Source organism: Barbatula barbatula (assembly GCF_947034865.1).
Source record: "Barbatula barbatula genome assembly, chromosome: 24".
Lineage (NCBI taxonomy): Eukaryota > Metazoa > Chordata > Actinopteri > Cypriniformes > Nemacheilidae > Barbatula > Barbatula barbatula.
The window spans coordinates 10,520,820-10,547,449 of record NC_136787.1 but is presented as its reverse complement, the minus strand read 5'-3'; the positions used below and the strand labels follow the sequence as shown (position 1 = coordinate 10,547,449).

At 39.2% G+C, this 26,630-nt stretch overlaps 2 protein-coding genes across 3 annotated transcripts; both read left to right on the top strand.

The window, feature by feature from the left end:
• Positions 1 to 482: 482 nt before the first annotated feature.
• Positions 483 to 7,578, top strand: vamp2 (vesicle-associated membrane protein 2). Of its 2 annotated transcripts, XR_013786218.1 has the most exons (6): positions 489 to 741; positions 3,215 to 3,314; positions 3,439 to 3,597; positions 3,713 to 3,764; positions 3,861 to 4,084; positions 4,558 to 7,578. XR_013786218.1 is itself a non-coding variant. In XM_079448877.1 (5 exons), coding segments are annotated over exons 1-5 (330 nt in total). In that variant the 5' UTR covers positions 483 to 739; the 3' UTR covers positions 3,878 to 7,578. The 2 variants fall into 2 exon arrangements, 1 of the variants encoding a protein (XP_079305003.1); XM_079448877.1 differs by having other exon boundaries at positions 483 to 741; positions 3,861 to 7,578.
• A 3,503-nt stretch (positions 7,579 to 11,081) lies between these two features.
• On the top strand, positions 11,082 to 24,102 carry per1a (period circadian clock 1a). Its single transcript, XM_079448016.1, has 20 exons — positions 11,082 to 11,238; positions 13,112 to 13,605; positions 15,566 to 15,819; positions 15,988 to 16,109; positions 16,226 to 16,427; positions 16,537 to 16,725; positions 17,156 to 17,234; positions 17,325 to 17,431; positions 17,517 to 17,670; positions 18,201 to 18,447; positions 18,684 to 18,792; positions 18,880 to 19,021; positions 19,182 to 19,300; positions 19,451 to 19,618; positions 20,515 to 20,802; positions 20,893 to 21,788; positions 21,877 to 22,060; positions 22,140 to 22,323; positions 22,448 to 22,598; positions 22,859 to 24,102. The coding sequence occupies exons 2-20, from the start codon at positions 13,289 to 13,291 to the stop codon at positions 23,099 to 23,101; spliced, it is 4,155 nt and encodes a 1,384-aa protein (XP_079304142.1). The 5' UTR covers positions 11,082 to 11,238; positions 13,112 to 13,288; the 3' UTR covers positions 23,102 to 24,102.
• The last annotated feature ends 2,528 nt before the right edge of the window (positions 24,103 to 26,630 follow it).

Sequence of the window (26,630 nt, the reverse complement as noted above, 5' to 3'; positions counted from 1 at the left end):
GATTAAGGCTCCAGTCTCTTCGGAGGCGTGGGTTCAAATCCCACCGCTGCCAGAAATCTTTTCTTTCTTAAAGAACTGAATTACTTTTTATTGCTAAATGTACTTGATTAAATGTGTTACCTTCATATCATGAATAGACAAACTACACAAAACCGGTGGCCTCAATTGAGCGTATACGCAGGCTGCTTCTTCACCCCTTCTTACACCGCCATTTTGTTTACGTTTTTAGCAATTGTGATTTATAACTAAACGAATCACAGGCACGTGGAGCGAATGAAATCCCAAAAAGTATGTCTTAACGTCGGTCGTTCAGTAGACGGCGAGCCACATACATCTCCAAAGTCTGTCCTATTACCTTATAACACTGTGAGCAAGCAATGAGCATCCTCCATCTCCTGCCTCTCATGGTCATCACTTTTCCATCCTACACCTTCCCGGATGACGAGTGACGTCAACGAGCCATCTTTGTTCCTCTAATCCGAGCATCTATTTTTAATGTGTACATAGTGACAGAAGCGAGTAGCCGTAGAGCGCCTTTATTATAAAGGGAATAATAGCGAGGCGCGGCACGCATTACAGGCGCACGTCCCAGCGTAAAAACCCTTAGAAAATACAGGGAATAACGTATCGCTGGAATAATCTGGAGAGTAAATAATTTATCCCGGAGAGGGAGAGAAACGCCTGAGACAGCGCGTTCATCTATACGCTTCTTGTAGACGCGCGCCAAGCCCGGTTCAAAATGTAAGTACCATATCATTTCCTTAACACACATTTCCTTAACTAGTTCAGTTACCGGCTGTGAAAAGCTATTTTTTGCTGGGTTATAAAAGGGAGTAGGCAATTTTTTGCATCGGAAGATCGGAATTCAATGCGAAATATGTACAAAATAATACCGTATCGGCGGTTGTGGTTTCACATTTATTTGTATAAATCGTTACACATTTGTATACATTTATTCCGTATTATCCACGATCCAACGTATTTCGACGAGCGCACCTGCTTAGAAAATAACACAGCCTATTAATAGGCGACTAATTACCAACATTTATTCATTTCTTGTAACGTTTCCACTTTTAAAACATTTCATTTACCTCTGATATTGTAAATTGTCAAGTATCTATTGGAGTTGAAACATAGATGCTATTCGCTTTATTCTGGTGTGTGGAACGAAGTGACAGCGACTACAATCACGCCTAAACACCGGATTGGACTGGTTTGGCTGGAATTGGTGACACGCTTCTAGAATGAAACATATTTGTTGAAATGTATCATTCTATCCACCCGCACTGTCGTGCTACGTATTTTAATTCAAGTTTTAATCAAAATCCACGAGTTTTTTAACAGTCAGCCCAAGGCCGTTTAAACACACGCATGGCTCATACTCGACTTGCACAAATGACATTCATGACTAAATAATGAAAGCACTGAACATCTCTGTGTCATCGAGTTCGGTTTAAGCGTGATACAACACGCGAGTTGTGGGGGTTGGTAAACGGGCGCTCGTATGCTCTTGGACGGCAAGGAAATCTTTTCTTTCACATTCGAACGATCTTGATCTGATCTTGTAAGAGACAGTAAAGCAAAACCTGCAATATTTGGTTTGGCTTCTGGCAAACGGTTTGTACAAAAGGCGCAGGTGTTCATCTGCTGGAAAAATGGCCGTGGTTCCTATTGTGCGCGTTTCAAGACGCGCTCGTTTAACTTTAGCTAATGGAAACGATGCACATCCTCAGTAACATATGTATCTTACTTAATACTTTAATAACGACATCACTTGGCCTACAGCGCGATTCGTGGTGGAGTCCTATCGCAGTGTTGAATGTTTTGCCTACCTGTAGCATAAAATACATTTCGTTATTTCATGTACGTGAGGTTTCACCTGATAACCTTCACGTATATAATCTGACCCGCATATATGTGTTGATCGTGACGCAACAGTCACAGAGACACGCACGCGCCTAATGAAGGCCTCGTGTGGGGGTGGGGATGTTGTCCCCATCATTCATATGACCCTCACCAGTCCGATGTTAATAGAAAAGAAACAACATCGAACATTCTTCTTTAAACTAAACTGTACTGTAAAATGCCAGTTAATTGTGTTTCTTGATCAATGTGAGATGTTAACACATGTTTCATTATTTGTCAGTGAGCATGAAAAATGGCCTTGCATAACCAGGCAGCTGCAAGACACAATACTGTGTGTGCATTTGTTTGTTTGCTCTTTACTAACTCAGTGTGGGTTCAGTCAGTGTGTATAATACATTTTACGTTTAAAATGATAAATCTTGCAGCATATGTTATTATGTTAAGCCACCACAACCTCAATAATAAGAACACTGAATTTTGACTACTCTCAACTTGGACAGTGTACATCCTTAAATCTGCTTCTTTACATCACTTCCTATGCTTTTATATATAACTAGTTATTGATATAGGCCTGTATATAAATAAAACTAATATTTTTTTAAATAAACAGAGCATCGGTACAATTTCTGGTTCTTTCATTTGATCAGAATTATGAAATGTATTATTAGATTTTAGACATGGATTTGTGTAGATAAGATCCCGACTTTACTGAATGTTAGAACTTTTAATTTAATACTCATCACCTAAATCAAAGCGCTATTGATGCTTCTCCTCTGAGTAAAGATGAGAGCAGGCGAGCTTTATTGTCTAAATATAGACTATTGTAAATGGGAGTGAGGGAAAGTAACATGACATTATAAATATGTTCATCTCTTTTGTTCATTTATAAATGTGATATTTTTTATCTCAGTGAGAAAACGCCCTGCATGAAGAGGGCTGACAGGAATAAGATGGGGGGATGTTTCAGAGGTGACCTTCTGAGTTTTGTCTTCCTCTGGTGGTTAAGAGTTGTCTTAGCAAGTAGAAAGTGTAAACCAGCAATCGTTATTTACTGTAGCCTTTACTTTGCGTCAACAAATGCAAAATGTTAGGATTCCATCCAGAGGAATTAAAATCATGTCCCCTTTAAAATAGAAAGCATGCTAGTAAATTCTACATTTTAGTTTTATGACTGAATAATAATCTTAAAATGCTACAGTTAGCCAACGTTATAAGGCAATAAAACCCAGAATGTCCAAAAACTACCAAGTCACAGATCCGTAAATGCAAGTATCATACTGTCAAAGTGGTTATTGTATATATTCCTGTACAAAGCATATTGATTATTGCTTGTATGTTTGTTTTTCAGGTCTGCCCCAGCCCCTGGTGGTGCCCCAGACGGAGGTAACCAGCCTCCCAACCTCACCAGCAATCGACGCTTACAGCAGACACAGGCTCAGGTGGATGAGGTGAGTGACCCCCATTCCGGCAAATTTCCACATCTTTGCCTCCATTCAAGAAACATATCAACTTGTTAATTTTAAGAACTGACATATACTTTTGACTTACTGAAGAACCTCTATCTTTTTTTAGGTGGTTGACATTATGCGTGTGAACGTAGACAAGGTTCTGGAGAGAGACCAGAAGCTGTCCGAACTGGATGATCGGGCTGATGCCCTGCAGGCTGGAGCCTCACAGTTTGAGACCAGCGCTGCCAAGCTCAAGAATAAATACTGGTGGAAGAATGCCAAGGTAAACACACAAGTCTCCATTATAAAATTACAACATATCTTCAAAACAGATCATTGAAACAAATGTATAAATGTACGGTCTGAACAGCTTCTCTTTTTTGCAATATTTTCTTTAGATGATGATTATCCTGGGGGTGATATGCGTGATTGTCCTCATTATTATCATCGGTAAGAAGAAAACCTGCATTTGAAATAATTTCATATGAATTCCACACTGATATTCTCGCTTCTAAATGTTAACAAACATCATCTGCTTCTTAACAGTGTACTTCAGCACCTAAAGCACGATGTTCCTACCCCATCTGAGATTGCGAAAGCCTGATTCAGAGCCACAGAGAAATCCCTCTGAAAAAAGATGAGAAAATAACTTCTCGCAACAATCTATTTATTTGCCCTCAATCAGTTTAAATCTGCCCGTTTCCCGAAGCCCCCTTGCCCCCTGTCTCCACCGACTCACAGCTGGACCCCTGTAACTTCTCATCCGTACTGTAAGTGAGTGTGTGGCCATGTGTCCTCTGTAAATACCTCCGGCTTTTCTGAACTACTGTTCATACTTTAAACTCTCGATTCCTTGTGAGAACAACAACCGAGAAAAACACAACCCTTAGAATATGATAAGATTATACAGTATATATTTAAAATGGTCTTTGTAGAGTTTTATTCTGAAAATGGTTTTTGTAGTTTGTGTGTGAGTGTGCGTTTGTATATTTTTTTAAGTTTTGTAAGAGTTGTTTTGCTTCAGGTTTAAACTACTGCCTCTTGATCTGGGTGTTTGTATCTTGCACGCTCTATTTCACTCTTTCTCTTACTCGCTCATGTATTGGTGTAGTTTTGCACAAGTGATAGACTCCATTATCTAACTCGATATTTCCAGATTTTTCCCCTGTCACATTCACTCTGTCTCTGAACTACACATTGCCCACTCAACCCATTTCTTTCCTTCTCTCTTTCTCACCAACAGTACTTACTCTATCCGTAAACTGTCACAACAGATTGGACCAACGACTGAAGATGTTTATCTTAATTTTTGATGTCTTTAGTGTCTTATCTCTTAAACATTCCTCTACGACAGTGTAGATGTATGCTGTCTTAAAACACATTCAGCGTAAACTTAGTGTGTCTATCTTAAGGAATTAAAACCTCAAGTCCTCTAAAGTAACTGACCGCACAAAAAGTCACTTGGGTTTGTGAAAGTACATGGCACTGTACCTTAAAGAAAGACAACATTTAAACGTGCTACTAAAATCACAAATCAGGGACGAAATTGGCGCTGAATAATTTAGCTTTTTTAAAGGCCAGAGAATCTCAATACAGAGAGATGTGTGAATGTGAATCTGACAATGAAGGGGAAATATTATCATGCACAAAAAGCTTGTTTTCGATGGCGCTTTTTTAACTGGTTAGACTGCAGGTGCAATGTGAGAGAACCATGTGTTGTGTTACTTTCTCATGTCATATCAGCCTCTATCAGAAGTACTGCCAAACCAATACATTAACCTCAAATGAATTCACCTGTCTGAAGCACACTGGTTTATTTAACAGTCATGGTTCTCTCTCTTATATCTAGAAACTGCCTTTCTAGTTTTTTTCTCTTTAAAATGTAGACATAGTTGTATATTATATTTTTGTGTGTGAAGCAGGCAGAAAAGGGGACCAGCTCTTTCGCTGCTGTTGCCATGTGCGCAGCAAGTACCTTTTTGTCTCTCGCCTCTCTGTGTGCCTGTTTATTAAGTTCAGCTGTAGTTTACACACTGCCAAGCGCCTGAGGGGACGTTTTTTTCTGTTTTCGTTTTCATCGTGCCCTTGCCGGTGTGCTATTGTGCATGTACAGGCCTCCATCACCATCACCCTTCACTCTCACCCACCCAATCTGTCGACAAGAAGCAAGCCAGGCACGAAATGTGCACGTGATCACCCCACCTCCCCTAGTTTATGCGTGTGTGTCAGTTTTCAGTGCACTTTAATTTCTCTGATTAGCTTTTATTTTTTCGAATCTGTGAAGAGTTTGCATGCGTGGATTTTAAGACTGTTGTGGAGTATTCCTGCTTCAACCTTACAGATTAGACTGCTTAGAACTGTGTAGATAAAGAAGGGCTGTTACCATGGCGATGTGGTTACATGAACGAGAGGGTGGGTACAGATTAGCTGATTAATTGTGACATGAGGTGGAGCTATTGCAAAAGGGGCGGTGGTAGAGCAGTGATCCCACCCGATTTGGATTTGAAGCATTCATTCATTCATCATCATTTTCTCTTTTTTAAAAGGAGACGGCCTTAGTGCATTTCATTTATTTTCAGTGACTCATTTATTCCTCTCATGTTGACCTGATTTAATAGACAATGACCAAAGACCATAATATATCTTGCTTATACTGCCAACTGCCATCAAAAACAGGTTTAGGGACAAAACATTTCCCTCTTTCTCTGACAAATCTCTGGTTTTTAAAAAAGGGAAAAATGCAAATGCCCCTCTCTGTATTTTCAGGTCTATCTTTATTTACTTGAATATTTTTATTAGTATACAAGTTGCTATGATTGCAGAGAGGAACATGAATTTACACCCACGAGTCTGATGTGTCCCCAGATCTGGACTAGATAGCACAACCTTTAAGTCTGTATTTGTGATGCTCAGTATAAAACATGAAAAGTATCATTTCTTTGCAGCTGTTTAAAGGAAAAAGACAAAAAAATCTATAGTGTTTTGTGTTGTAGTGTGGGGTTCATGTGGGGGAAGGGGGTCTTATTTTTTTCAAGATTTTACTATCCTGAATTAAAATGTAAACACCAGAATTAGGATAAGTACAGACGATATATAAAATTAAAAAAAGAAGAAAACTAAATTATATATTAAATTATGCACATACAAAGAATCTTCTTCCAGGGGTTGTCAACATTGTAAAGGGGTCTACATTATAACTAATTCACAAATGCAATTGGTTACAATTCAAAAATGCTTCACAAAAAGGATTATAATTGGGAGCTTATAAAAAAACGTATGTGCTTTTTGTGACTGTGTGAAGATCATTTCTGTTTGGTCTTGGCACTTTTATTTCGTTCAGAAATGTGTAGGCTGAGAGAGATGGTAGGAGAAGTTTTGTCACGCCAGCTTGTTAAAAACATTGCATCTTCCTAATTGGAGGGAACCAATGAAGATGCAAAACAGACAGTAATTTCTCCATTACACACATCACATGGTTGTTTAGATTTAATTTTTGTTTACTTTAAGGAGATATTAGTTAAGGCTTTGCGCCGATGCTCTGTATCACGGCGTTAATGCACGTAGTTAAAATATTTTTTTTATATATACTTTAAGATAAGTACAGTGACCTAAGATATCTAAGTAATACTGGAAATTGAACCCTGCCTTTTTAAAGGTTAGAGTTTTTTCAGAAAGCTTCCAAATACCAACTTTACATGGTTACTATCAGTTCAAAGATGCGCTGTTATTAATTGAAGGTTTTTAAGGACGTAACAGAGAATGTATACGAGCAGACTTTCAGAGGTTGGTCCTATAGAGCTTTGCGCTGGTCTACTAGAAATGAATTGAAGCGATACCCAAGTTGTTGTATTAATTTAACAATTTTCATATTTATTTTATTTATGGAGGTTTGTGTAGAAAGTGTTGTAGATTGGTATTACCCCTGTTCCTCTGGACTTTTTGGAGGGACTAGGCTGGAGGGTCACAGGTAATACAGCCTAAACACTGTTATATTTTTATTTTACGTCATAAGTAATAATTTATTGAATTTTGAACAGAACCAAGTACATTGTAACAGGGAAACATTTGGTAACCAGACATATGTAAAATCAATTGTAGAGTAATCTGTCAATGTCTATTATAAGGATGAACATCTTGGGAAAATATATATATAAGTATATATTGCAAAAAAAGACAGTTATAATGACCTGTGTTTATTGTTCAGACTTAGAAATTAAAATGTGTGTGTGTGTGTGTGTGTGTGTTTGAAAACAATGACAACATTAAAAGAAATATATAAAACTGTTCTGTGTTGATCATTTTTTAAGTGCCACTTTTCATGTTATTGAATTAATTCTCTGAAACATATCTTTTGTTCTGAGAGTTTTGTTTACAATCATGATCCCTTTTGATAACACATGTCAACAGACTTGATTGTAAGTGAGATTGGTGTGAATAAATGTGAATGATATGAAACAGCAGAGGCTCACAGTCACATAATGATTCCTGCAGTCATCTGTTGAAACAGATGGTCATAAGTTTATACTGCAAGAATGCCAAGTAAATTCAAAACCCAAAAGCTGTTTTTATTACAGTTGATCATGTTTTTTCAGTAAAGCACTGTGCCATATTCTATAACTGTACCATATTGGGGGAGTAGGTAGGCAAAACAGACAGCAAAAGCATATTCCTAATTTCATAGCGCCTGCTGTTAACTGAAATAAGTAGAAGCAGGAGAATTGAAACATTGAAATATGGCTACTAAAGAAAGTGAGATAAGAGGTAAGTGGTAAGACGAGGTAGGATGAAGATCAGCTGCATAAAGGATTTAAGGAAACATGCTTCATGTAGGCCTAATAATTTATTATAATTTAGAAACAACTAACAGCAATTTAAAAAGACTGGTCTTTCACCAGTCATACACAGATTCCCTGTGTGTGTAAAAGGCACACTTGCAGTACAGACTTGGCAATTGCGGTCTTGTGGTAGTGGATCCATGTCTAAATACACTATTTAAAACCGACCAATGTGTGTGTTTTCACTAAACATAAAATGGTCTCCCATACATGAAAAATATTTAACAAATAACAAAGTAACTTGTCCTAGCAATAAAATATGTAGAGGTGAGCAGGGCACATCCTAACACGTGGTTAAGTGTAACACGGACCTTTTACGTTGTTACACAGAAGCGAGTTTTGCTTCTGGTATTTTTCACTCGTGCCATAAGACGAACTCCTGTAATTTGTGTAAAGTTTTGATTTGTTTACGTTAATATACTGGACAAAGAATATTTCATGTTCCTTTTTTCTGAGCTTCGTGTTTAAGTCACCAAATCCAACATTATATTAGTCTCAAGATTTTAAGTAATTGTCTAAAACATCTCATCACACATCTCATCATGTCCTCGCACTTTTATTTGCTGGACTTGAAAACTTCAACACATCGGGATTAGCTGTAAAAGTGTTACAAGCATTCAAATGTACAACGACAATGAATGCCGCCAACTACTGGACGCGTTTTGTACTGCTACTCTACGCTTTGAATCGACTTACTTGGCAGGGTTTTTGTCAGCCGAGCCCCGTTGAATTACATCATTTACTTGAGGTGATCCCCGTGAAGAAGTAAATATTGAAATAATAATTGTACTTCTTTCAAACGACTTCAATGAGCACTGGAAGACGTACAGTGCACCACCTGCAATTCACACACCAGTTTGAGCAACCCTGCCATGAGGAAACAAATTCCAGCTGGGCTTCAAGCATAATTGGAATTCAACATACATACTGCAGTAACTAATCACATCAAAGTTTGCATTATTTAAGATGTTGTTTGAATGTATAACAGTAGCACGATTTCCATGAATGTAAGCAAGCACAATAGCTACTGTGCGACTAGCAATATCACGATTTGCCGATGTACATCCCTTTAACATGATACTTATGGCATAGTCGAGCGCAGTTGCTCTCCTCCGACTGCGCTATTCAAAAGCATGATGGGAAACGACTGACTGACGACACAGCTTCATGCTCATTGGCTGAGAATGTCGACTGATGCATTTTCTCTTCATACTAAGAATTAAATTACGCATCTGTTTATTTATATTTACATGCAAACTAAACAAAAACAAAACACGCCTAGTGAAGTTAAGAATAAGGACATGCGTTTATTTTATAGTTCTCTTCATTAGAATTCTTCCTTGTTTTAATTTTCACTTTATTCTATTGTATGTTTGTGTGAATTCATAAATCAATCCATTAAAAATATACATGCACACATACATATCTAAATGGACTGTTTAGTCATTATGCCTCATCTTTGTGTGGTTTCATCTGAGAAGTGTCTGGGTCTTAAAAAGAAATTCTGAAGAATGTTACCTACAATGTTGCCTACAACTGACTTGCATGGTATGGAAAAATGCTATGGACGTGAAATGGTGGCAGAAACCTGCGTGTTATTAAATATGATAAACATTTGTTATGACCTCTGTCTCTCAAAAGCAACTTGCTTTTTACTTCATTTACCATTTGTTTATACAATCCTTGAAAATGTCTTAGATGTTGTTGTGTAAGCTGTTTATTTGGACATTATTTGACAGTACATTCAGTGATTATATTGTAACCATCTTCATGTAAAGACAGTGGTATTTCGATAACATCCACTTCGTCTGCGATAAAACACGCGAACGCGATCTCCTCCACTGTTCACGTTTACAAGCGACAAAACAACGAGATTCACGAAGTGTCCGACTTCAAAGGTCTTTTTTGACCCCTCCCCTTACTGCAGCCGCCTACTCTCACCTACATTTCAGGCGAGGCGAGGCGCATCTCAAACAAGCCTAATAACACATCCAACAATGCATAATAATTAACCCACACTAAACATGTTTCCCAACAAACGAGATGAGCGCAGTCATGTGACAAAAATGTTGATCAGTGGTATATTTGAAGAAATTATGAAATATGAATCAATGACCAGTCATTTGGGATTTAGTTACGAAGATGAAGGTTGGCATCGTGGATTTCCGATAGGAGTATAGTACCACATTTTGTTGTTTGCCTATAGCATCTTATTGAGCGTTTGGACCCGGAAACAGTATATGAAGAGTTTGGTCAAAAAAACTCAGTTTTTAAGATTGCAGCTGGTCTGTTTTGATTGAAGCCATAATAACTAAAAAACACAGCCAACCAACACAATAAAAAACGATTTTTTTAAATTATTTCACTTTGGAACCCAATTCTTCATCTGGCCCCTCCATATATGACGTTGAGTGACGTCAGATAAGCATCGCCCTCACACGCCCACATGTGTCGGTGACAGGTGGACCGGCGCGTCGAGACGCTCAGGCACGAGGTAGCATGCGACTCTGCCAGACTGTGTTGATATTGTAATGATGCGCACCAATAAAAAACACATAAAGAACAACTGCCAACGAGAAGAAAAATCCTTCATGTAGGGTAAACACAATAGTTCTGTGTCTATCAAATGTATTGATTTACTTTAAAGAAAACAAAAATAACTTTATCAGCCTAGTTTAGCAGTGGTAAAAGAGTCGTATGCTCATCTACAGCAGGTAATACGGGTTTGGCGAGGTCGATTGAGGTCTCGGTGTTCTTTCACGTCCACACAGTTCAGAGGGAAATTCAGCTTCAACGTGACAACAAAACGCTGAACACCTAAGACCCGCCCACTTTGCCCAATAGAAGCGTTCGCTTCTCAGTCATGGGCGGGGTTTCTGCACAACAGGCGGAGATTTGGTCCGCAATGGACAAATGAGAGTGTACATTGTGTACACGTGAAATTTGTTCCCGAAGTAAGAATGATGGTGATGTTCAGCCTTTGAGACGGGAGTTGTGGTACTGTGTTGTATAGGCGTCTGTTCGGATACCAGCACTGGAAAACAGCGTCCAGTTCACTGCGGATCCAGCACTGCGAAAGGCTTCACGAGGTAAGGAAAGCTGTAGATTGTCATAATATGTTGTTTTATATGTTGATGCGCTTGAATCCCATGTGTACAGTGGCTAAGAATAATGCACTTCCTAAAGAAGAGTATTTAACTTTAAACATATAGTTTGGCTTTTTATTTATATTTAGTGTTACCATAACATCATTAACGTTACATGAAATATATGTATGGGTAAAGACAATACAAACAATGTTGGTGTCATTGTATTCAAGGCTGAAGTTGTACGAATGAACTATAGTCTAGTGTTGATTTATCATGATTGTTTTTAAAGGTGTAGTGTGTATTTGTTTGCTGTATTAACATATGGCTGTTGTGGGAAGTTTCTGTGACGACTGTAATGCCGTAGATTTACAGATAGAGGGCTCAAATTAGTGTAAGGGACTGATAGCTATACAGAATTACCCTCAAGTTGTTCCAAACCTGTATCATAGAATACCATTACTTTGTTCTAATGAACACCAAATGAGATATTGAGGCAAATGAGGCACCTTTGACTACCATTTAAAATGTTCCTACTATGGTAGCCAATGATGTCCCAGAACATTCTTCCAATTATCTTTCTTTGTGTTCACAAGAACCAAGTAATGTATAGAGATGAGGAACAACGTGAGGACATCATGACATTTTTGGGGGAACTATCCCTTTAGGAAAGGCTTATTTGAATCTCAATGCTGTTGAGAAGATCGGAAATGAAAAGAATAACACGTTTTTTACATTGTTTATGAGGTTGACATGAAACTCCCCATAATACATTTGGATTGTTATGATGCGTGGGACAATTAATGACATTGAAAAAAGGGAAACAAGGTCAGAACTGAAAAAGGCAAATGGGTGTTGTCAGTATTTCCATTTCATTTTCAATTCTTAAAAAATCTCACAAATGCATGCATCTAATGTATAAGATTGCAAACAAAGAATGATTAAATCACATCTTAATGTATTTTCACAGTCTTACATTTCTTAGAATATATTAAAAAAAGATTTGGTTAAAAAACAACAACACTTACCATTTAGGTGAGTGCTATACACATATCTTAATACTGTACAAAAAGTGAGAAAGTCATCCCAATAATAGGTCATTATTAAAAGCATTAAGATAAGCCTTACAAGTCTGAAGCACTGATTCTAGGAATGTGCAGCAGGTTCAATTTCCTCCTTCTGCACTGTAAAAAAACACACACACTAACTTATTCTCTCCACAGGTAACAAAGCATGCTGCAGTAATCCCTGGCACTGCAATGTTGTTTCTATAAGCTTCTGAAAAAAATTAAAAGAGGAAAGGTGAAGATTTAAAAGAGAAACAGAATCAAGAATTAAAAATATGCATAGAATTAAAATAGGTAAAAACTGTGCAGTACAGCTGTGTGTGATTCATTACGTCATGCAAGACATATGCTGTGTTCAATGCCAACTAACCAGTCTATGAAAACTGTGTTTATGTGATTATGTAACAGTGGCTGTCAGTTTTATACTTTAATGGTGTTCGAAGGGATAGTTTCATTCCAAAAATGAAAATTATGTCATCACTTACTCACCCGGCCTCGACCTGTATGACTTACTTTCTTCTGCTGAAGACAAAAGAAGATATTTTGAAGAACCGCGCAACGGCGGTACTCATTCACTTCCACTGGTTTTGTGTCCATACAATAGGCGTGAATGGGTACCGCCGCGGTTACCAATTTCATTTGTCTTCTGCAGAAGAAAGTAATACAGGCATTCGAGGCAACATTATACATTGTTCAGGTTAAGAACCCTTGTTTATTTTATGATTTCCTAAGTTTTTGTTATATGAACCATAGAGGAGGTTTTAGCATCTGAGTATCTTATAAACCTTTTTGTTATTATTCCCCAACAGACACCTCCAAAGTTTCTGCACTTTGAAGAATAACAAGCGGATCCAACCAAGACAAATAGAAGATGACAATTCTACAACCCTTTTTCTCTCTGCTTTGCCCATATTTTTAGGACAGCAGTTGTTTTTTGTCAGGAATTCCTGATTCAGATGCACAAAACACATCCAAATTGAGTCACTATGAGTAATGACATATTTCAAACACCCGAGAACAGTGGTAGGAGTCTAGTGAGGGGAGCCATACGTAAGGATGAAGGAACAAGGGCATCCAATGCTTCTCCTGGAATGATTGACAGCTCCCTCCGCAGTCACAGCCAGCATGTTTGTCCGAGACTGTGCATCTCTGCGGTTCCTAAGCCATCCCACTCGGATGACACTGATGCACACTCCAGCGGAAACGACTCGGCCGAGAGCGAAGGGCACTTGGGTAGAGGAACAACCACCTGCGGCTATCACAATGGAAAGGGTTCAAGCACTGAGACGACAGAAAGCAAGAGGTAAAACTCAAATCAGTTCAACATTATGTTATTGTGGGTCTGAAAGATCAATTGATCCTGGTCATCGTGTTTCTATTTATTATAAAATTTAAATATGGTTACTTCAGTTTAATGTCCTACAAATGACACAGATAAGACGTTTTGTACATTCACAGAGATTGTGTTCCTCTACCAAGGTTAAAGGTTCTTAGAATTAAAAAAATTGGATTGAGTGATGAAATGCTAAGTACGTTTCCACAGTCTGTCTAATTGTTTTATTTCGATATTGTTTTAACCTGTTTCAGTATCTAGGCTGCTAATTCAAAAGCGATCAGTTATCTGTTGCCTAACCTTGACCCTCGGGCATGGCACTTAACCTGAGACGTAGCAATGCTAAAGCTTCACAATACCCCCGATAACACTCTATTTTTTTAACCTTTGGATCCTACTACTGAAAGTAATGGTGCATATCGCTGTTGTCCTTCTGAAATCTCGTATCTCCATATTTTTGCAATCTTTATTTTTTTCGTACATCATTATTTTTAGTCACCCTTTATTAGAGACTACCATAGAGACTACATTACATGCTAAGTACTTTTAAATAGTGTGTATCTCCTGGGGCATCCAATACATCTGTTATGTTTGGATAAAGAGCAATTGTAATATTAAGCTTAAACTTAATTTGATAGTATAATAAATTATTATAATGTCATTTAGCCCTGGATATATGCTTCATGTGTGTATAGTGATGTACTATGGAATAAAAATTCAGTAAATAACGAAGTAAACAATATGTTGTCATGTTTCTGAGAGGGGCAGAATTCAGTAGTCAGAGCTAAGACCGAACCGAGCTTTCTGTGACTGTTGTTACAGCCTTTTACTGCAAAAATTCTTAAAGAAACTTTATTTTAACCATTAACAGAAATGTCCTCTAACATAGGAACAAATACATACAGGAAGTCACTTGCGGAAATGGGCACTCCATGAAGATGTCAAGAAAAAGGTGGATATTACAGTGTAATATCTTTACTATAGAAAATACAAAATGTTTTATTTAGATCTGTGTACTTTATTGTATATTATGAACATGGCACAGCATTGTGATACTACTTGGTATCGTGATACTTCCGCTGGTATAGTATCGTAAGATATGTTCTGTGACAACACTTGTACCTAATTGACAGAAGTGATCAATTCACTTAAAGCAACACTTTGTAGTTTTTAAATAATGTCTCTAAATGACTACAGCCACTGCTACTTGAGCAGCCTAATACAGGCTACAACCACACTCTGTAATTTCTGTGTTCGGGTTGGTACACATAGCCCCGTCCATCCCTTGCCTGGGGAGGAGTGTGTTATTGTTTCCAAACCACGTTTTTGCATTCGCTGGCTCCATCAGCTTATTAAACAAATACACATGCAAAATTATTTACGACACTGGTAAGAGACAATGGCGCTTATCAACCACATGGGGAACCTGTGAGCAAAAGTTCTAATAAATATTTATTATTTGCTGTCAACAAATAGTATTGTATTGTCATAAACCAATTTAATTTAAAATGTCCCAGACATTTCAAGTTTTTAAGGACTTCTTTAAAGATCTAGGCTGCTTATCCAAACAAGAGTACAGCTGTTTCATAACTGTAGCCTTGGGCGAGACACTTAACCTGAATTGTGCAAAGAAGTAAAGAGGGTTGCCACATGCTTACAGTATAAATAAGTCTAATAAGTTATTAATAACTTTAATAAGGCAATTTAAGTTGTTCCCTTTGACTAGGTACCATCAGTTCCAATTATCTATTGATCCAGGTGTTGTCTGTCAAGTCTGTCGAATAATAATGTGAAGTTCTAAAATCAGCAATTTTGCTCCATAATAATATATGTTGTGTAATTTAATGTTGTGTAAGGTTACATTGACCCTAGTCGTCCACTACTAATAACATATCAATACTATTATTGACCCTAGTCATTTCCTTCACAGCATTAATGGAAACAGCCCCTCACCACCTAGCAGCTCAGTGTCGTATAGCCTTTTGAGTGGCAGCTCGGAGCTGGATCACCAGACCTCGCAGACGCCCAGCGGTGACCAGCCTGCCCGGTTGCAGACCCAGAGAGAGCTGCTGAAGGCCCTGCGGGAGCTGAAAATCCGCATGCCGGCGGATCACCGCAGAAAGGGACGATCTAGCACACTGGCCTCGCTGCAGTACGCGCTCAACTGCGTCAAACAAGTCCGAGGTGAGCCGTTTCAAATGAAACACAAGGAAGAACGGACAGATATTCATTCTACAATTTAAAAGTGCAGATGTTTTAGTTTTAGACTAAATTAAATTGCAATTACAGTATATGAAGTCAACATGTTGTTGCATGTTCTGTTAATAAAAGTGTGTTCTGCTTTTTTTGTAGCGAATCAAGAGTACTATCATCAGTGGAGTGTGGAAGAGAGCCACGGATGTTGTTTGGACTTGTCCTCATTCACTATCGAAGAGCTAGACAACATTACATCGGAGTATACACTTCAAAACACGGTACATTTAGACAGTTACCTAATAAACATCAGGCCGTAGGTCTTATGAAGATGTTGTAAAGTAAAACATTTATTTAATCTGATTCTCATATTTTTTTAACTTCCTTTTCTATTCAGGACACTTTCTCTGTGGCAGTTTCCTTCCTCTCTGGGAAAGTAGTTTACATCTCACCCCAGGCGGCTTCTCTTCTACATTGTAAAGCAGAGAGGCTGCAGGGGGCGCTGTTTTCCGAGCTTCTCGCACCTCAGGATGTCAGCACTTTTTACAGCAGCACGGCTCCTTGTCGCCTGCCACCGTGGGCTTTATGTGCAGGAAACAGTACGTGCAATGATTTATTTATTGTGCAAACAAAGTAAACACCGAGAGCTCGGGTACTTTTATAAATCAATTACATAAGGTGTTTCAACAAACTGTGTTATGCTTGCAGCCTCACAGGTGGACTGCGCCGAGAAGTCAATGTTTTGTCGGATCAGCAGGGGAAGGGACAGCGACGGAGAGGTTAAATATTATCCCTTCCGCCTGACACCGTATCAGCTGACCCTGAGAGACTCTGACACATCTCAGCCCGAGCCCTGCTGTCTCCTCATCGCAGAGAGAGTTCACTCTGGCTACGAGGGTAAGAGAGAACAGCACCGGTCCAGTGTGCATGCCATTCTTTCATCATTCTTGTTTCAATGGATATTTACAACTGTTTAATATTTTAACACGGTTCTGGCCAGTGATGATATTCCATATTACATTTGTTAATCAAAGACGACAGCCACCTAAAACTAATAACATAATCTGGGAACTGTGAGTCAGCTTGACCATAAACATTGTTTTGTAAAAACATTTTGTGATTTTGTTTGTAGTTCACAAAATGGAACAAAAATAAACACATACCTATAAATAGTCAATTCAGAAAAACTTAAAATAACTTTGAAATGGTCTCTTAAGTTTATCTGCGTCTCTATATATGTATATATTTTTTACATTTTTATAGTGTGATATTAGTTTACTTTTGACTCAGTTTTGAGTTTGAAAGTTTTGTCTTTTTTACATAACAGCACCCCGTATCCCGGCAGAAAAAAGAATTTTCACAACCAGTCACACCCCAAACTGCTTATTCCAAGAAGTTGATGAAAGGTTAGTAATCCTACCTGAAGCTGTGTCATACTTTTACAAAAAAGTCTTATTTCAAACAGTTGTATAATCCTCCTACACTGACCTTTACAGGGCCGTTCCTCTTTTGGGTTACCTACCTCAGGACTTGGTTGGTAAACCGGTGTTGGTTTATCTGCATCCAGAGGACAGACTCCTCATGGTGGCCATACATAAGAAAAGTAAGATGGCTACTCTTGATACAGACATAAAGAAAAATCGGAATATTTGTATTTTATTGATCCACTCCCTCCTTCTCCCCATCAGTTCTCCAGTTCGCGGGACAGCCATTCGAACACACTCCTATGCGAATGCGAGCGAGGAGCGGGGAGTACCTGACTCTTGATACAAGCTGGTCGTCCTTTATTAACCCCTGGAGCAGGAAGGTGGCATTTATAGTGGGGCGGCACAAGGTTCGAACGTAAGTGGCTGCTTATAGTTTTGTCCATCCTATGCAATGACTATACATTTCTTCTTATAAACCTAGATTTAAGGAGTAACCCAAGACGTATGTGGGGGCCAGAAGGCCTAGCGACTTAAAATCCCGGACATAAAATAGTGATTTGAAGTAGTTTATCATCTCATTTGTAACTAATACAAACCATTTGTGAGGAAAAAACATACCCATCTCCTTTACTCCAGTAGTTTATCATCTCATTTGTAACTAATACAAACCATTTGTGAGGAAAAAACATACCCATCTCCTTTACTCCACAACAATAACCAATTTGGTTAAATCGTTTGTAAATATAATCTCATATATGTTATTTTTACACATCTTTAAACCGTACAAAAGCAGTCCAGCATTCCCCTGGCAACCACTCAGAACACCATAGCAACCACCTATGACACCCTAGCATTGAGACAGCATGTTTTACTGCAAGCATTACATGAAATTCTTTAAAGTAGTAACTATAAAGTAGTTTCACCAAGCTTCATTTCTTTTCACAGGAGTCCTCTGAATGAGGACGTGTTCACAGCTCCTGAGGGTGGGGAGGTGAGGACCATTTCCCCAGAGGTGCCACAGCTCAATGAAATCATCCACAGGTTTCTGGTGCAGCCCATTCACAACGGCAGTTCGCAGGGATACGGCAGTCTGGGCAGCAGTGGCGGCTCCCACGAGCACCAGCAGAGCGCACCTTCATCTTCTGAGAGTAACGGACACACTTCAGAGGACCAGATCAAGCCCCGGAAACCAGTAAGGACTTTGTTTACAGATCCAGATGCGAACATAACAAGATTTGAACATACATAATGGACACAATAGGCAATATTACATAGAAATGCACCTCAATGCTGTCTAAGTTTTGTTTTTAATGCCAATGTTACTATTGACACCTTGCAGTGGTTGGAGTGATGGAACTTGTACGTGAATTGCGTATTTTGAGTGAGGGTTTGCATGTTATTAAATATTTCTGTATTCTTTATACCCAGATGACATTCGAGCAGATTTGTCAAGATGTGCACATGGTGAAAAGCAGTGGACAGCAGGTCTTCATTGAATCCAGAAACCGGCCTTCACTTCTCAAACAGAATAGCTTGGGTAAACATCACCAAAATGTCACATCAACTGACTTTAAGGCTTTAGCCTTGCGAACACATTTTTCGTGACATGACTGTTGTTTTTTAGTAACTCTGGAGAAGGCAGCAGACATGACGGAAGTGTCGGCTAGAGAAGGTCTGGCTGGATTGGCGTTGTCCAGTCCACCCAGGAAAGAGCTGCCCCTCATGTATTCATACCAGCAGATGAACTGTCTGGACAGCATCGTGCGGTGAGCATCTCACCTGTGTGTTTATCTTGTGCTATTGAGGGAATGGGTTTGATTCACAAACTCAGAAAATGTATTTCTTGAATGCATCGAAGTTACTTTAATCAAAAATGTATGTAGATTCAGAAATCTGTGGTATAATCTCACTTGATGCCTTCTCCAGATATCTGGAGAGCTTTAACATCCCCGGTACAGTAAAGAGGAAGTGTGGCTCGTCTTCCGGCACAACCTCTTCCACCTCAGAGGGTGATAAACAACTGGAGGCAGTCGGAGCGATGGAAGGTCAGTGAGAGTTAACAGAAAGATTTTTGTATGTTAAATCTGCATCCCTTATAAATGAACACCGGAACAGGGAAGCAGATTCACTGTCATGTTTCATAGCTGGTCGACAGCATTGCTTGATGTAGGTGTGTATGTGTGTCATTACAACAGAAACTTTCTTGGTGGCTGAGGGGTCAAAGGTCATCCCTGCATCCCCAGCACATCCCCTGACTCCTCTCGCTCTGCACTGTAAGGCTGAAAGCGTCGTCTCGGCCACGTCACAGTGCAGTTTTAGCAGTACCATCGTTCACGTTGGTGACAAAAAGCCTCCTGAATCAGGTTTGAATCTTTTCTATAGAGAATGTGAAGCTGACGTCACGCCCTGCGTATTATGTTGCAGTTCCGCCGGCTGCTCCGCCATCTTGGGAGGCTCATACTCCACTGTTATTATTGTTTTGATATGTACCGTTACTTGTTTTGATTGATCTATGGAGAAATCGGAAGTGAAACTACCAGGGCCTTTTCCAGAACGACTGGTATTGTAGTTTCTAATACAGCAAGACTGACCTACCATAGTTATATTACTTGATCGAACAAGAAAAAACAAAACACTCCATTGAACGCAATAGCAGCCTGTCTCCCAACGTGGCGGAACATTCAATAATAAACGTCAGCGTGACGTCGATTGACAAGCTCTTTAAAGTATTTATTTTTGTGCAGTGTTTATCATCTGGGTTTCATCTTAAAAATAAAAAGTATTAATTTGACCATGATCAGCATAGGCCAAATATGCAAATCTGTTGAAATGACAAGCTGGTTGATTGAGAATTTATACATCTATCATATATCGTCTTTGCGGCGGTAACCTTTTGTCCAAAATATTTCCGATTTTTTTACGATTGGTAACTGTTTGTCTGTGAGTTTTTCAAATATTCCTCCAATTAAAAAGAGCTTGTCAACTTTGGCAACACAGTGTTTAATTATAAAAAATAAGTGTTACTTTTAATGACCTCTTTTATTTTTCAATTTTGAAATGGTCATTTTATCATTCATTTGTGTATTTTTCATCCTGCTAGATAAGATACATTTATTTTAATGTTTGTTTATATAATTTCTTTAGTTATTAGGCCACTATTTAATTTAATTTATATTATCAAAGTTTTTTCAAGTTTTCATTTTACTCTGGTAAATTGAGATTTTACTCAAGCTAACTTCTTTGTATGCTGCTTATCCAGACTTTGTTATGATGGAGGAACGGCCAACCACCACAGCTCCGCCCACTTCAGTCACCTCTCCCATGCCTGTGAACCCCCAGCCGAAGCCATCTCCCACCACTGCTTCCCCTGAAAAAGAAAAAGAGAGAAGAGGGTTAGTGAAAGGCCTCACAAAAGCTGTCCTTTCTGCTCACACCCAGCAAGAGGAGCAGGCCTTCCTCAACCGCTTTAGAGACATCAGTCAGCTGCGGATGGTGCAGCCCAGCAGTAAGCCTCAGCGCAAACACAAGTCTACGCCTGGCAAAAAAGGTAACATCAGACAATATCTACAGTGCAGAGACACAAGTATGGCATAGATTCATTCTTCTTTATCCTCATTATTCTGATTGTGCCATCTAGAAGTAAACAGCTCCCAAAACTATCCATCTGGAAGTAGCAGTCGTCCACATGGCAGAGGTGGAAAAAGGAGAAAACACCAAATAGATGGAAATGTTCCTGATTCTCCCTCTCTCGCTGGGTCTGGTCCCTATAGAGCACCCAGACCACCGTTAGCATCTGTCCAGCAGTCTTCCAACTCCTGGCCACCATCTGCGGGTTCTCAAGGCGGCGGTGCTCCAATGGTAACGCCGTTTCCTCCGGGTTACATGCCCATGTATCCTATTTCATCCCCATTCCATGTGCCCCAAATGGGTTCGGATCCATCGATGCAAGCAGGTGTCCCTAGATTCCCCATGCAGGGCTCTCAAATGTTCCCTCCAGTGATGCCCCAAGTAATGACCTTCATGTTGCCAAACTACATGTTTCCACAGATGGGTAACCCAGGAACACATTTAAACACACAGCTTAATGGACAAATAAACCTGCTCGGTCAGTTCTCAACATCCATTGGTCAATTAAATCCTTTATATCCGGCGGTGGGGCAATTCAACCCACTGGGCTCCCAGGTTAATCCTGCCATGCCTGCAATGATTCCCCAACAGTTTTGCAACCCCAATCCCTTGTTTACATTTCCCTCACCAATGCCAGCTGCAAACGCCACCGCTACAGTCCCTGGACAGTCTCGTTCGAGCACACCACACTCCACAGGGCAGCACGCTGTAGAGAGGGAGGGGGCCAGCTCCCCTCTTTTCCAGTCCCGATGCTCCTCTCCACTCAATCTGCTACAGCTTGAGGAATTCCCAAGCAACCGTACGGATGTCACTCAACAGACCCCACCCCCAGTGCAGGGGGGCGGGACTGGAGCGCAGAATTCCAGCATTCGTGGAAGCACCACAGACAGCAAACTGAATGACAGCGTGAGTGCAATATTGTAGTTTTTGTGTGAACGTTTTTCCACAACTTTGCTTCCTGAATTATTGTACTAAATGAGTACATTTCCTTTAGGAGGAGGTCAATGAGTCCAACCAGGACAACATGTCGACATCTAGGGACATGTTGGACCTACTGCTACAAGAAGACTCTCGGTCTGGCACCGGCTCAGCGGGGTCAGGCTCCGGATCATCCGGATCTTGTTCAGGATCATTTAACTCTGGAACTAACGGCTGCAGCACATCAGGAAGCGGCACTAGTGAGTTCTTTACTGCTGTTATTCTTAAACTCTCCTGTAATACACATTGCTTAATTCTGTTTTGTGTTTCTGATGTCAGGAAGCAGTAATACCAGCAAATACTTTGGAAGCATTGACTCGTCAGAGAACGATCGCGCTCATAAAACAGCATCTGGAGATATGGAAGGGGAACAGTTCATGAAATTTGTCCTGCAGGATCCAATATGGCTCCTTATGGCCAACACAGACGAAAAGGTCATGATGACATACCAGATCCCCCTAAGGTAAGGCCTCGTAAATATGGTTTTTAAAGGGTAACATTTGTCATCCCTGAATCAAAATAACAACGAATGAGCAATGAAATGATTGATCTTAAATATGTGATAACGTGTGTGTGTGTATACATAGGGATAGAGAATCTGTACTGAAAGAAGACAGAGATTCCCTGAAAGCTGCTCAGAAGCATCAGCCTCACTTTACTGAAGATCAGAAGAAAGAATTAAGTCAGGTTCACCCGTGGATCCAAACTGGCTGCCTACCAAAAGCCATCAATGTTACGGTGAGAAGCTCTTAACAAAAGCTTTATGCATAATTGTATGCCCTCCTGACATAAGGGGTCGATGGAGAGATGTCGTGGTTGACATGTTATTCTGTCACAACTGTTTATGCCTTCATACCGCCCATGTTGTGTACCAGACAAATTGCTTTTTCTTTTCACAAATATTAAGGACATGGCGTAACTGTTCTACTATCACTATTATGTGAATAATTATTTGCAATCCTTATTCATGTAGTCATGTAATTTACTTCTTTCTACAGTCATGTAGAGAGTGTGGGACTCCCACAGATTCCTTGACTCCTCCGTTCGATTTGGACTTTTGTGAGATGGATTTCAGCATGGTTTTGAGATCGGAGCCTGAACAACATGATAAACTATTAAATTCACTTACGGCAGCAACAGCTTTACCCTTCAGCCCTCCAGCATCTGATACTGAGCAGAAAGACACACAGGACTGCACAATGGAGGAAGTGACCTCATCAGCGGAGGTCGAGCGAGACTAATGACTGCTGGACAGTGATTGGTTGTCTTGCTTGCAGCCACTGCGCGATTGGTGTGAATCAACCAAAAGTGCATTTTTAAGACTTGACAGCTTATGTTTGTTTTTTACTTGAAAGAACAGTTTCCATCAAGCAAAGACCATGGACCAAGTTTTATGATGATATTTTTCTTTGCATACATTTCAGGTCAGTCAGTATCGATGATTTACCTTTATACAATACGCATATTATGCAGACTTTATAGCTTCATAAGCAAAATTCATAAGCAAAATAGTATACAGTCAAAGAAAAAAAGGATGTTAAAGGGACGTGAAATATTAAATTGTTTTATTTTGATGTTCAGATAAATTGCACAAAATGGATGTTAGCATCCATTAAAAAAATGAGTGTTTGAGGATTTATTTTGCACAATTTCCTGCTTCCGGGGTCTTTTCATTATTTACAAGACTATGTGACCTTATCCAGTGACAGACGGTGCCTCGTAATTATTTATACATGATAAGGATTTCGATTTATATTGTAGGCACTTCTTTAAACAGGAAGCGTTTGGCGTATTGAAAGATGGTTCGCAAATGTGAGCATGAGGCAAAAATAAAAAGGTGTTACAGCTACATACAAGGCATCTGTAGCTTTTTCATTAATGAGTTTCTAGAATTAGTAAACGTGGACCAGGGATTTTCTGATCACATGCACTGTGTAGTCCATTTAGCATCAAATGCGAGACTGCATTGACCACGCTTATTTAAGTTTTAATGTTGCGAAGCAAAAATCGCATTGTTTCTGTGTACCTTTCGGATGTAATTGTGAAGGGTTTGCAAATGCATGTTTGTGAAAACAGACACGCCCAACCAGTTTATATGCAGTCTAAGGATTTTTGGTGTTCTTGTCTGTCTTTTTTTACATTGTTTCAACAATTATTACCTTTAATGTGCGTATGCTCATGCAAGGAAGATCTATTTATTTGCTTCGAAACCAAATAAATATAAATGTTTGGTATTTTATAACTGGAAATTTGTATTTTTGTTTGCTAAAATGATAACTGATTTTGCTTTTATTGCCACAAGAGGGCGCAGTAACATCTGGAAAAACACATTTATCTTGACCCTGATTTTAAACTTTAAATCTTCACAAAAAAACGTTTTTTACAATCGTTTTAAGATCTTTAATAAGCTATAATGCCTTACACCATACAGTTTACATACGAAGTGTGTGTTTGTGTGTATCTAAGAACACACAAGATAAAGTGAACATTCCACGTTGCCTCCCAGTTCTGACTCTCAAACTGTCTAGATAAGTTAGGTCTTTCAGAGACTGAGAGATAAGATGTTTGTTTTTTGTTAACGTTGTGTGATAGAGGACTTGTTCAAGCCATAAAGACAGAGCAACAACTCTGTCTTTTTATTTATGGCCTCTTAAACTCTGTCATGTTTTAAAAACTTTTTGACATTAAAGTGATAGTTCACCCAAAAATAAAAATTCTCTCTCTCTTTTCATTTCAAACCGGTTTGACTTTCTTTCTTCCGCAGAACACAAAAGATCTTTGAAGAAAGTTGTTAACTGGCATTTGCTTGCATTGGTATTGTGTCCATACAGTAGAAGTGAATGGGTGCTGGCGTTGGATGCTTAATAGGAACATTCTTAAAAATATCTTCTTTCACGTTCTACACAAGAAAGAAAGTAATACGGGTTTGAAATGACAAGAGGATGGGACAGAATTTATATTTTTGGGTGAATCTTCCCTATAACATTAATTCATCAATAACTCAAGTTGTTTATTTCCAAATCTGTATGATTTTCTTTCTTCAGTGGGACACAAAAGGAGAATAAGAATGTTTACATTGCTCTTTTTCATATAAGAAAGGCAAGTAAATGATAACTCATTTTAAATGAATCCTCGAAAGATTCCTTAAGCATTGCAGATGTATGGTTTTTGTTAGTCCAGAAGAATACCACTTCATCTTTCATCACATCTGATTCAATGTTTTCTTGCCAAATGACAATTTCACAACGTCCAAAAGCATATCCAGTGTTTTCCCCTCAAGACCTCCCTGAAAACATCCCCCACCAAGTCAGAGATCCTTTATCAGTTAAATTACCCCTTCATTCTGTACTGTCCCTCGGCCAAGAATGTCTCTTGTCCATAATACTCAAACCCTTGACGTTCTCCCAAGTTTTTATGCAAGCATTGACCCAACAACGCCTCCTCCCCCGTCCCCAGCAAACTCCCACGTCACCACATTCTTGTGCCGTTGCCTGTCATCACAACTCTAGTCCCTGAGACTTCAAACACAACCAGATGCAACACAACACACATCAGCATCCACACTGCATCATGTGAAGATTTTACTAAGCAGTCTATATCATTCTTCATTATACAAATTGTGGAGACTGGATATCCACATGCTATCTCTCTGTGTATGTTGGTGCGTGAGCACTTTAATCTGCTGTGATATGTCATGAGTAGGTTGGCTGAAGGTTTTATGTGATTGTTGCCCTCTACAGACCCCTGCAATGAAAGTAAGAGAGTCAGTCTAGAGCGAATTTCTTCTCACAACATGTCTCATTCTTAACTCTGAGCAGACACAGACAGATAGATGTCCGATTCCCCAAATACGAAAATGTTACAAAGTACATGGAGCGAATGGAGCTAACCTTGTTTTGAACCCAAAACATTCTTTTAGAACTATTAGTGGCGTCTTTATTTCCTGTCTTAAGTTTAATTAACAATACTGATATCAAAAGACAAACACTGTTACTACAAATGATAAGACGTGTAAACATAACCTCTTAAAGGGATAGTTCGCTTTCAAAATGAAAATTCTGTCATCATTTACTCACCCTGTTGTCATTTTAAACCTGTGTGAAACACAAAAGAATATATTTAAAATAATGTTGGTGACAAAAAAACGTCGATCCCAATGCAAGTCAATGGGGGCCAACGGTTTTCTGTTCCCAACATTTGTCAAAATATCTTCTTTTGTGTTCTTCGGAAGAAAGAAAGGCCTGAAATGACAATAGGGTGAGTAAATAATGACAGAATTTTCATTTTGAAGGTGAACTATTCCTTTAAACTCTGGGACAATGAGAAGGCCTGTAAAACTCGGACACCTCAGGCACTTCCTGATAACACAAACCAGCCCCCAGTGCACACCTGAAACCTGACAAACTGTGAAGCATGAGCTTCTCTCAATTGATCGATTGGTTTTCTTAAACTTTAAATCCCTATAACAGATAATCAAATATACAAATATCTTTCATGTCCACAATTCCTAAGCACATCACAGTTAGCACACAAACAACTCCAACACACAGTTTGAAATGCTTTAGTGAACTTGATCTTCCCTAGAACCTGCAGTTCTCAGCAGTATTTAGTGTTTCTCCCCATTGCCAACACCAACAAGCCTCATATTTAACCCAAAACGAACATCTGGCTCTAATTAAATTCCCTCCTATAGTCCCCCCCACAAAGTGAATTTCCCACTCCCATTATTCCCTCTTTCAGCATCCCTCCCTCCCTCCACACCTCCTCTTC